At 49.1% G+C, this 12107-nt stretch overlaps 2 protein-coding genes and 1 non-coding gene across 3 annotated transcripts; 1 reads left to right on the top strand and 2 right to left on the bottom strand.

Annotated features, from left to right (window-relative positions):
* Window positions 1–242: 242 nt before the first annotated feature.
* Window positions 243–3970, bottom strand: rpl18a (ribosomal protein L18a). The gene is made up of 5 exons (XM_028394791.1): window positions 3884–3970; window positions 2653–2832; window positions 1479–1608; window positions 597–706; window positions 243–387 (listed from the first exon to the last, which is right to left on the bottom strand). Exons 1-5 carry the CDS (start codon window positions 3899–3901, stop codon window positions 295–297), a joined length of 531 nt encoding a protein of 176 aa, XP_028250592.1. The 5' UTR covers window positions 3902–3970; the 3' UTR covers window positions 243–294.
* On the bottom strand, window positions 2912–3044 carry LOC114432742 (small nucleolar RNA SNORA68). Its single transcript, XR_003670307.1, has one exon. It is a non-coding gene; the product is annotated as a small nucleolar RNA SNORA68 (small nucleolar RNA).
* Window positions 3971–4344: 374 nt separating the features above from the next.
* Window positions 4345–12011, top strand: xpot (exportin, tRNA (nuclear export receptor for tRNAs)). The gene is made up of 25 exons (XM_028394212.1): window positions 4345–4497; window positions 5170–5323; window positions 5554–5636; window positions 5738–5794; window positions 5887–5956; window positions 6606–6824; window positions 6903–7087; window positions 7164–7332; window positions 7413–7649; window positions 7733–7771; window positions 7849–7911; window positions 7992–8116; window positions 8271–8415; window positions 8487–8606; window positions 8679–8773; window positions 8852–8921; window positions 8994–9232; window positions 9316–9601; window positions 9683–9872; window positions 9953–10069; window positions 10169–10284; window positions 10363–10410; window positions 10484–10555; window positions 10674–10730; window positions 11120–12011. The coding sequence occupies exons 2-25, from the start codon at window positions 5237–5239 to the stop codon at window positions 11144–11146; spliced, it is 2916 nt and encodes a 971-aa protein (XP_028250013.1). The 5' UTR covers window positions 4345–4497; window positions 5170–5236; the 3' UTR covers window positions 11147–12011.
* The last annotated feature ends 96 nt before the right edge of the window (window positions 12012–12107 follow it).

Genomic DNA, 12107 nt, shown 5'->3' with positions numbered 1-12107 from the left:
TCAATAAAGCATCTTATCCAGAATTGATTTCAGGCTCATGTCCTCATTCTGAAGGTTTTCAATGGACCAGATTTTGTTGCATGTTTAAAGAGCTTTAGTGAAAGGACCCTCAGCTTGTTCTGGTCTGTGCTCTTCACCATCAAAATCGTTTTTTCCATGTTAGTTTATAGTAAAAGCTGAACCTCAGATGAGTCCAGTGAATGTTCTTCATCACATCACTAAATGATAGAAATGAGCCCAGCTTCATCGTTCATATCATTTTTATTATTCCCCACACAGACAGAAGACCTTGCTTTAGAAGAAGGTGTTTGGTCTCTTGGTGGTGAAGCGCGGTTTGTGCTGTCGGCGCAGGACCCTGTGAGGCAGAGGGAACTTGATCTTGGAGTCCTGCAGGAAAAAAAAAGTGTTAGACATTTAATCATGGTACAGACCATCTGTGGTCAGCTTCAGAACCACCAGGTTTAAAGATGGAGGCAGTAAATCTGGAAGAGGAGCCTGGCCGTTTGTCTGGCGGGTGTTTGAACTGAAGCTGCAGATGAGGCGGCAGCCCAGAGAGAGACCTGTCGCCGGTCAGGGAGGACAGAGTGGACACTCACATGGAATTGCTTGATGGCAGGTCTGCGACACTTGTTGGCAGCGATGACCTGCACCTTCATGATCTGGATGGCGTGGGCACGGGCGCGATGGCGAGCTCCCATATCCCGATCTGAAAGAAGAGTGGCCATGTTTACGCAGAGTCAGCACCAGAGTTCAGGCTCTGCTCCAGGCAGCACTGCTTCAGACAACAGAAACACTCAGGACGACCGCAGCGTGGACCCTGCAGGCTGCGCACCTGAACACACCTCAGGACAACATGGCAGCCAACACTTACAGCTGCCTGGGACCAGTCACAGGATGACAGCAGCTACCGTCACATTCACTTTGGTAACCAGCTGCTGAACATCCGTCTACATCTATCACCTTCCAGGATTACAGCTCCCAAATCTCAGGTGGTTCAATCGTCAGGTTTCACTGAGGATCTCACTGACGTGCCTTCATATCCCTGCTGCTGCATTCACTGAACCATAAACACTGAGGATAAAACCAGGTGCTGCATGAAACAAGCCGTTCAGAAGAGGACATTATCTTAACCATCTTCAGTCACATCACAGGAACAATCAACAATATCTTTATAAACAGCTGTCTGCAGGACACACACAATTCACTCTGGATGCCTTGAAGCAAACATTTCACACTCCTGTAGTTTGATCTCCACAAGCAGCGATGCATCAGTGAGAGGACAGACTGGCTAAAGAGTCCACACTACCATCTGTGCAGCCATTATTCATGACACTGCTCCTCACAGGGTTTGTACGAATTTCTGTGTTATTTCAGCACTTAACCCTCTCATGTATGTTGCAGAGTTAAATGTGAGCTTTGATCCCGGCCCTGTAGCTGTCTGATGAAGAGCAGGATTACTCTGATGTGTTGATACTCACAGCACTGAGTGACGGCTCCTGAGGTGGTCAGGTCTCTGTACTCTCTGTACATGTTGTGGGTGCCGCTGCGAGAGTCATAACGCAGCCAGATACCAAAGTTCTTCACCTTCAGAGGGGTCTTCTCATGGACCTGAAAAAGACACATGTCTGAGATCAGAGACATTACCTGCATCATCACTGCAACAGCCGAAAGATACAAAGCGACAAACTGAGTCTCAAGCTAATGCTGGATCCATACTCCGTGAGACAAAGACATTTTCCCCCCCTGCAGACGTTACGCCCACAAAATGACGTCATTTTTTTGTCTCTGACCGCCCGCTGTTCTGCACTCTTGTGCACGGGGTCCGGGCCGAACTTTGTCTTTCAAGGCTGTGCGGCAACCATGCTGTGATTGGTCAGAATTTATTGTGGGCGTGATGAAAGTGGAGAAGCGCAAGAGCCTCTCCAGGTATATAGGTAGGTGTATAAACAGCACTGATTCAACAGATTTAGATAAGACCATACTGGTTTTGCATGATGAGCAATAAAAGAAAGAAAGGCAAGTCAGGGTGATTTGTCACCAATAACTCCAGACAGCCATTCACACATACCAGATAGTGACCGTTATTACCATTCTATATACTCCTACATACCCGGGCATAATAGGCTCGTTAACAATGTCTGTATATCTTTGTTATTGTTACTTTTAATGTCGCATCTTCACAGCTCATCACCGGACAGTTTGAAGTATCGCAGGCACATTGGAACACAGTAGATGTGCAAATGTGGTCATAAAGGCTAGCACAAACACTGAATCTTTGCTATTGTTACTTTTAATGTCGCATTTTCACAACTCATCGCCGGACATCTCACGCTGTTGCAGGCACCCTCTCTGTATAATGCTCTCTTGCCATGGCACAAGTCCTTGTGGTGTGTTAAAAAACTCAGTAAAGTCTTTCCTTACAGTTTAGTGGGCGGGCCGTATGAGGAGTTCTGCACACGTCTCGCGGAGTATGGTACCTCAGAGCGGAAAAGAACTTTTTTTTTTACCTCTTACCACCCGTGGAGCGCGTTCTCCGCTCTTTGTCTCGCGGAGTATGGAACAGCCTTAAGGTTAATATGATGAACATACTACACTGGGTTATGCTTGAATACTACCTGCTTTATATGAGGGGGAAATGTGTCAGACACCTACCAGGCCACAGTAGACGATCTCTCCGGAAGCCTTCTTCATCTTCCTCAGCTGGGAGACGAAGTACCAGAAGCGGGACTTGGCCACGACGTGGTTGGGGGCGAAGATCCTCATCCGGTAGAGAGGTGGGGCAGGGTTCTTGGCAGAGGGCAGCAGACGCCCAATAACTTTATACTCCCTAAGCTGGAGGCACAGTTACACACATGTCAGAGCATCAGATAACAACCTGGTGTGCCGATACACACACACACAAAAAAACTGGACATGTTGAACCTTGAATTCACTTTCAAAGGCACGGCAGCATCAGAGAAAGGCGACAAGGGTCTGGTTACTGTTTGCACACCAGACAAAAATCACACCACAGAGCAGGAGTGACCTTTGGGTTAGGGTGCAAAGTGACTTTGTTAAAAAACAAAACATTTAAAGACCCATCTTCTATATAAAAGAACCACAATTGGTTTGTACAGCATCTAGTGTGCACCACAGCAAAGAGGATGTTCAGGCTACATCTCACTTCAATCAATCCTACAATTATCACTCACTGTCTCCCGTTTATATCAAACTAACGGACGACTTTACTCTGCATCTTCAGTGTGTGTACGTTGACCTTTATGTAAGTTGTTAAACTCGGCTTCACGTCCACCTAGCAGTTCAGTCTAAACTCGGAGCAGTCTTGAAACGGCTGCAGGAGTCAGTTTAGAAAAGCAGGAGCTCCACGAGTTAACGTTAGAGGCCCTTTTTTATTATTTAATAGTGATCAATGACATAAACATAAACTGTCATTTATCCGCTGAGAAAATGCGCGCTGAGCACACCGCATCTGCCACAACACACTAGCTGCTAGCGCTAGCCTCCGTGAAAACCTAGCTAGCTAACAAACCCCGAGTTTAAAATTAAACGGACAATTTAACTCGTTTCTAGTCACGCCGCGTTGTCTGTAGGAGGTGCAGCTGGCTTTGTTTTTATCATGAATACTTCTGAGTCTATTCGGGACTCTTCAGGACTTTCAGTGACACCGCTCAGTCTACAGCCGCTCCGGTCCACATGGTACAGCGGCCGCCATGTTGTAGTGGCAAAAGCATCGGGACGAAAAATGACTCAAATTATCGTTTAAAGGTGAAAGTTTTACAAATATTCTGACATGATCCAGATCAACTGAGCGTTATAAACCTGAATCTGCTCTCAGTGTCCGAGTATTAAGCGCTGGGATGGATAAATAACAGTTTTTACGTACTGTGCCGGACGCCTTCATGTTGTCTCTCGCTCACCGCCACAGTAAAAGAGGAAGCAGCAGGGCGGAGACTGCGCATGTCAAATGGATGGCGGGGGGGGGGGGGGGGGCACAGCCCACACATGTCCGAGGAGAAACATCCAACTTTTAGTTCCACAAGCCCACAAACATGAGTTTTAATATTTTTTGGTTTCATAGTTTTTATTACAAAAGAATCTAGAAACTGGGAAAATTATTTTATTCTGATTATTAATGAGCAAATCAGGCATTAGAAAGAAATGAAATGCTGGGAAAGAAGGAAGGAAGATAGGAAGTAGGGTGGAAGTAAAGAAGGAAGGGAGGAAGGAGCAAATGAGGAAGAACGGGATTAAGGACAGGAAATCAGCAGAAAAAAAAACTAATCATTAAAATAATCTCAGATCTGTTTTGTTTGCGATGGTGTCGCCGGCACGCGGCTGATCCATTTCCGGTGCTGCCCCGGATGTGATCGCGGCGGACACGCCACCGCTGCCTGTGTCGTGTGTGTCCACCATATGCGACCGATTTCCACCGGATCTCCTGCGGTTCCGCGATGAGCTGACGAGAGAGAAGGCGCCGGATGACATTTTTTTATTAAGGTGAGCTGCTGCGCGCTACTTTACGGAGCTCTGCCGGTAAATATACCGCGATCACCGAGAGCTTTCTGAGCCTGGGTGTGATCGAAGAGGCGGTGTGGGCAGGTAGCGTTACCGGGCCGTGATAAACCGGGACAAACACTTGAAATCTGCTCCCGGTTGTCCCACTCTGTCGGTGCCGCTGCTGTTATTGCGCTGTCTGTGCAGACCACATGTTTTATTGAGTTTTCGCTGTAAGGATTAGCTCCGCGATCTCAGCGGCTAGGCGGCTAACGCTAGCCTGAGTTGGCAGCTAGTTAGTGTCGGCTGAAGTTATTAGCAATTTAGCTAACTTTCTGAGGAGTGGTCCTGCTAACGTTAGCTTCACGCACTAACCGGGACCTCAAAGAGTTCAGAGTACAGTTTAATGTGTAATAACACTATACAGATGATGTACAGAGTGTATATACGAAAAGACCACCAACAGATCAATAATCATAGTCTTAATTGTAGTGTCTGAGTGTTTGTGATTATTTGGCAAAGACAAAATAAAAAGTTTATTTTGAAGTGACTGAGCTGTCACACTGAGTTTTCTGATTGCTAACCTGATAAATATCCAGCAGAAGCAGCTGTAACATCCCGTGTCGGCTGTGTGTTTCCCTGTCAAAGAGCGTCAGCTTCCTATTTTTCTGTCAGATGAGAGAAATCTGCCTGGCAGCAGCAGAGAGGAGAGAAGCCGCCTCGCAGCAGAGCTAACCCACGAATGGCCTGCCAGTCTGTTGCTGCAGTCATGGACGAGCAGGCCCTGCTGGGGCTCAACCCAAACGCCGACGCCCGCTACAGGCAGAGGGTGAGTCTCGCCGTCACTTCACGGTCTGTTTATACTCAGCTGTGAGGTTTGTATCAGTGTACACTACAAAGACGATCAGGAAGTCCACACAGGCAGACGCCACCTCCCATAAACACACTGACTCCATCACTGTGTGAAGAACTGATGACCTGATACTTTGATCGAGGGCAACTTTTGAAGATTCCAGCCTCTTATTGATGATAAAACTGTGTGGGTGTGTGTTCATTCAGGCCATGGCTTACTTTGAGCAGCTGAAGGAGTCTCAGGATGCCTGGGAGGTGTGTGCAGAGGCCCTGGCCAAAGGCATTTATAAGTGAGTGTGACCATGAGCTCAGCTCCATCATTCCTCTGTCTGTCCTGCCGTCCTGCTGTCCTGCCGTGGGACACAGTAATGAGACGTGTTTGTTGTTGCAGTGATGACCATGTGAAGTTCTTCTGTTTCCAAGTGTTGGAGCATCAGATCAAGTTCAGGTCAGGAGCCTGTGCTGCCTCACACACTGATGATTCAGACCTCAGCGAGCTGGTCTCACCTGTGTGTGTGTTGTGTACTCTTTGTGTTGCAGACATGCTGGTCTGAGTGCGGTGCAGCAGCAGCTGATCAGGGAGTCTCTGATGAAGTGGCTGCAGCGTCAGGTGTGTGATGCCCCATGATACATCCTGATACATCACTTTCTGAGGGGAGAATGATGATGTATTATTTAACCATAGGCCTGTCGCGATAAACAATAAATCAATTAATTGCAATTGCATTCTGTCTTAAAATGTGTCAAATCAACAGGTAGTTCTTATTTTTTGAACTCATTGTGTGACGTTTACGGGATGTTCTGAGCAGACTATGTCGTTTGTATGTCGTTATCATTATATTAGTTGAACATGGTCTCAAAACGACAATATTATCGCTGATCGCAATAATTTCTCTTGGCAATTAATCACCCAGCAAAATCTGGTATCGTGACAGGCCTCTTTAACCATACGTTCCATTATGTCATGCTAGAAATTACATTAAGATCAATTATTATAAGTTAATCATTATGTTACGCTGTGAAATGTTAAGTGATTACAGGTTCCATTGTGATAAACGATGTCATATTTGTGTAGCGTTGTTACAGTATTGTGCTGTACGTTAGCATGTAGCGTGCTATCCCTCCCCACATTGCACCTTTCTGCGTCACCTCAGGCTGTGTCTGCTCGCAGTGTTTGTCTGCCACACCACCTGACCTCAGTCTGTCTTCAGTCTTGTCTTCAGTCTGTCTTCAGCCTGTCCTCTTCCTGCTGTCTGCAGCTGATGAACGCTCAGCCTGAGAAGCCCTTCATCAGGAACAAGGCGGCTCAGGTCTTCGCCCTCACCTTCATCATGGATTATCTGACTCTGTGGCCCAAGTTTTTCTTTGACATCTTGTCCCTGGTGGGCCTGAACCCTCACGGTGTTGACGTCTACCTGAGGACACTGATGGCCATTGATGCTGAGGTGGTGGACAGAGACATCCTGCACTCTCCTGAGGTACGGCGTCATGGAGGTGACGGTGGCGCATCGTGTGTCAAATGTCAAATGGTTGTTTCATGTTGTCAACCCTTTCAGGAGACTCGCAGGAACACGTTGATCAAAGATACCATGAGGGAGCAGGTTATTCCCAGCCTGGTGGAGTCCTGGTTCCAGATCCTGCAGACATACCAGCAGTCCCATTCAGAGCTCACCTGCCAGTGTCTGGAGGTGGTTGGAGCCTACGTGTCCTGGATCGACCTCAACCTCATCGCCAACGACCGGTCAGGAAGCACACAGGAAACACTGTCTGTCCCCTTCCTGTCTGCTGTGTGGGTCACATGACTTGTGTGTTTGCAGGTTTGTGAACCTGCTGCTGAGTCAAATGTCGGTGGAGGAGCTCAGAGAAGAAGCCTGTGACTGCCTGTTTGAAATCGTCAACAAAGGGATGGACCCCGTGGATAAAACCAAGCTGGTGGAGTCTCTGTGCCAAGTGCTGCAGTCAGCCGGCTTCTTCAACGTGGAGCAGGTGACGGAGCCTCACCTCGACCTGTCTGTCTGACCCCAACCTGCTCCTCTGATCGCCTTCTTCTGTCCCTGTGCTTTCAGGAGGAGGATGTGGACTTCCTGGCCAAGTTCTCTCGGCTGGTGAACGGAATGGGTCAGAGTCTGCTGCTGAGCTGGACCAAGCTGGCCAAAGCCGGCAGCGTGAAGGAGGCGACGGAGACACTGCAGGCGGTGGAGGCCAAAGTGCCGCTGCTGCTGCAGCTGCTGGTGCATGAGGACGATGATATCTCTGCTAACATCGTGGGCTTCTGTTACGAGTACCTGCATGTCCTGAAACAGGTCAGGACTCACTGTCGGCCATTTTGTTTCCTGTGTGAAGTCTGAGCTCTGTCTGAGCTGCTGTCCTTGTTTTCTCTCTGTAGCTCCCTCAGCTGACAGACCAGCAGAAAGCAAACATCGAGGTGAGTCTCAAACTCTTCAAATCCCTCTTTAATCAGAGGTCAACAGGATAAACAGCTCTCTGCTGTCCGCCCCACAGGCCGTCATGCTGGCTGTCATGAAGAAGCTGACGTATGACGACGAGTACAACTTTGAAAACGAGGTGAGTTTGGAATCAGTCCGCTGCTGCAGAGGAGGAGGAGCGGCTCGGGCAGGCTGTAACGCTGTGCTTCTGTGGGTCAGGGTGAGGACGAGGCCATGTTCGTGGAGTACAGGAAGCAGCTGAAGATGCTGTTTGACCGCCTGGCTCAGGTCTCTCCTGAGCTGCTGCTGGAAGCCGTGCGTCGAGTCTTCACCAGCTCCATGCAGTAAGTACCGTTTGCCATTTTAAAACTCAGACCTGTAAAATAATACCTGTTTGGATATCAGATCTTTAGAAACATGAAGAATGACTGCAGCCCTGTGGTGTTTAATGAGCTGTGTGTGTATTGTGCGGCTCATGTATGTGTGTGTCTCTCTCAGGAACTGGCAGACGGCTCCCTTCATGGAGGTGGAGGTGGCCATCAGGCTGCTGTACATGCTCGGCGAGGCTCTGCCGGCATCTCATGGAGCCCATTTCTCCGGGGACACTGCAAAGACGAGCACCCTGCAGGACATGATGAGGACGGTCAGTCAGGTGTCCACAGGGTTAATGTGTGTGCTGCGTCACAGTGGGCTGATGTGTGTGTGTGTCTTCAGCTGGTGTCCTGTGGAGTCAGCAGCTATCAGCACTCCTCTGTGTCGCTGGAGTTTTTTGAAACGGTTGTGAGATATGATAAGTTCTTCATTGTGGAGCCACAGCACATCCCCAACGTTTTGGTGAGTCTGCAGCTTTAAGAGGTCGGCAGTGTGTTTGTGGACGGGTTGTAATGGTGCTGCTTTCACTGACAGATGGCATTTCTGGACCAAAGAGGTCTGAGACACAACAGCCCAAAGGTCCGCAGCAGAGTGGCCTACCTGTTCTCCAGATTCATCAAAACCCTGCAGTAAGTCATCCTCACACAGCCTCCTCGTCCAATCGGACGTCTGCCTGTGTGTGACATCACTGCTGCCTCTGTCCACAGTAAACACATGAACGCCTTCATCGAGGACATCCTGACCAGGATTCAGGACCTGCTGGAGCTGGCTCCTCCTGTAAGTATCAGCAGATCGTCATCACTGCATTCCTCCTCGTCTTCCTCCTCCTCATCTTCCTCCTCTGTCCAGGAAAATGGCTTCCCTGCCCTGCTGACCAGTGACGACCAGCTCTTCATGTTTGAGACGGCAGGCGTTCTGATCGTGAATGGTGAGAGTCCGGTGGAGAGGAAGCAGGCACTGATGAGGAGCCTGCTGGCGCCACTGATGGACGCCTTCCGCCTGCTGCTTGCCAAGCTGCTGCAGGAGACGGAGGAGGAGCGGCAGGCCGCACTTGCCGACTGTCTGAGCCACGCCGTCGGCTTCGCCAGGTGAGCCGGAGACACTCTGTTGTCTTCTTGTCAGTCTTGTCAGTGACAGCATGCTCAGCTCGGCACCTCGTCTCTGTTTGCAGTCGCACCAGCAAGGCGTTCAGCAACAAGCAGACGGTGAAGCAGTGCGGCTGCACCGAGGTCTACCGGGACTGCCTGCACGCCTTCCTGCCTGCGCTGAGCTGCCCTGTCCAGCGGGGGGTGCTGCGCAGCTCCGTGCGCTCCTTCCTGCACCGAATGATCATCTGCCTGGAGGAGGAGGTGCTGCCCTTCATCCCCGCTGCCTCCGAGCACATGCTGAAGGACTGCGAGGCCAAAGACCTGCAGGAGTTCATCCCACTCATCAGCCAGATCACCGCCAAGTTTAAGGTACACACACCTGAACACGGATCCATAACGTCATTGCCCTCTGAGCCACCTAACATGCTGTTCCTCCTGTTGCCTTGGCAGCGGCAGGTCTCTCCCTTCCTGCAGCAGGTCTTCATGCCACTGGTGCTCGCCATCTTTGAGGTGCTGGCGCGGCCGGCGGAGGAAAATGACCAGACAGCAGCTCTGGAGAAGCAGATGCTGAGAAGGAGCTACTTTAGCTTCATCCAGGCCATCACTGGCAGCGGGATGAATGAGGTCATGGCCAATCAGGGTGAGTGATGGCCGGCAGCCAATAACAGTCAGAGGATCAATTTGACCAGGCGTTATTGATCATCATGCGTTTGCTTTCAGGACCCGAGAACATCGAGCGCGTCGTCTTCACCATCATCCAGGGTGCTGTGGACTTCCCCGACCCCATTGCTCAGAAAACCTGCTTCATCATCCTCTCCAAGCTGGTGGAGCTGTGGGGTGAGCACTGAGGCGGCTGCCTTAGCGCCGCCTACCACTCTGATCACGTCTGAAATGTGTGTGGATCTGTGCGTCTCTGACGGTGCTCTGATCCTACAGGAGGGAAAGACGGCATGGTGGGCTTCCCCGACTTCATCTACAAAAACATAGTTCCTGCGTGCTTCCTGGCGCCTCTCAAACCGACTTTTGACCTCTCGGATGCTCAGACGGTGCTGGTGAGTTTCTGCAGCGGAGTCCAGCCTGGAGACGCCGCTCTGTCCTCTCGGTCTGACTCCTCCCTCTTTGTGTTTCAGACACTGTCAGAGTGCACCGTCACGCTTAAAATGATTCATCTCAAACGGGTAAAATGCATGCGCGCCCTCCTTCCTCTCTGCGCCGCTGCTTGGACACTAACGGAATGATTCTGTGTTTCAGGGACCGGAGTTCATCCAGTTCTTACAGCAGGAGTATCTGCCGTCTCTGCAGGTGTCACCTGAAATCTCACAGGTCAGATTTGTAGAGGTGATCCCTGGTGTTTTTAATGTCTGCCTTACTGCAGCTTAAATACTCATAGTAAGAGCTGTATGTGTGTGTAGCTGTCAGACTAATGTGCTCTTTGTATCAGGAGCTGTGTCAGGTGCTGCAGCAGCCAGACGTCAAAGTCCTGAAGAACTACATAAAGGTCTGGAGAGGTCTCTGAGTGTCATTCTGCTTCAGCTGTTAGTGTTACTGACTGTGTGTGTGTGTGTGTGTGTGTGTGTGTGTGTGTGTGTGTGTGTGTGTGTGTGTGTGTGTGTGTGTGTGTGTGTGTGTGTGTGTGTGTGTGTGTGTGTCTCTCTGTGTGTGTGTGTGTGTGTGTCTCTCTGTGTGTGTGTGTGTGTGTGTCTCTCTGTGTGTGTGTGTGTGTCTCTCTGTGTGTGTGTGTGTGTCTCTCTGTGTGTGTGTGTGTCTCTCTCTCTCTGTGTGTGTGTGTGTGTGTGTGTGTGTGTGTCTCTCTCTCTCTGTGTGTGTGTCTCTCTCTCTGTGTGTGTGTGTCTCTCTCTCTGTGTGTGTGTGTGTGTGTCCGTCCAGGCCTTCTTCCAGCGAGCAAAGCTGTAGAGACAGAGCAGGGTTTCTGTGGGACTAGAAGGACTCTGGCAGGAAGTGGTTGTTCTCACACTCATCAACACAAACATGGACCTTTAGCATAGGAACTGCTTTGGCACTTAAAGAGTAAAAGCAAACAAAGACCGGAGCACCTGAGTCGCAGGGATGATGGAGCGCCGCAAGGCTGGCTGAGGACACGAGGCGAGCTGTCCACGGGAGGAGGAGAGACGTTGCGTCACCTTCTGAGGTGAACCGCGGGGAACATCTGGAGGAGCGACAGCTTTATGTAGAGTGTGTAGGTTTGTGTTTTTTTGCTGCCGCCGAACAGTCAGAAGGGCTGACGTTTTATTTGATGGTGGCCGTGAGCTCCTCTGAAGGACGGGCTGGTTTTAGGTTTGAAGTAAAACGCTACGACTCGTCTGCTGTCAGCTGACGGACGGAGCACTGCGGTGAGTTCATGACGAAGTATTTCTGCTTCCTGGACATGTTACTGCTCAGATGGAAATGAACATAAACTGGAGAAACAGCGTGTAAATAAGAATATAAGAAACTGTAAATAAAGTTCCTAGGGTTAGCTTTTTGTTTTTAATATTCATTCCCATCTGGAACCTTGTACGGAAGCCCACGTGTGCCAGAAAAAAAAAATATTGCATAATGTGGTTAGAAAGGGTTTGACTCATGAACCTCCAAAATGTAACTTAATTTAGTCAATATTTATGTTTCATATTGGATTAACTATGACAAAAATCAATGTCTCACATCTTAAAGTGATTTTTTTTTTTGGAGAGTGAAAAAATGATTTTGATTTTGTGTGTTAAGACATTCATAATTATTTTCAAAAATATAAAATTAAAAATCACAAGTTGCAAAAATTTGACTTGGTTGGATTTTGTCATTTGTCATTTTTGCGTTGCTTTGATAATTGTGAGGATTTTAGTTACTGGTTTATAAACGTAACTAGTTAATGTTTTAT

The sequence above is a fragment of the Parambassis ranga genome, chromosome 2 (genome assembly GCF_900634625.1).
Source record: "Parambassis ranga chromosome 2, fParRan2.1, whole genome shotgun sequence".
Taxonomy (NCBI): Eukaryota; Metazoa; Chordata; class Actinopteri; family Ambassidae; genus Parambassis; species Parambassis ranga.
This window is presented reverse-complemented; position numbering and strand designations above follow the sequence as displayed.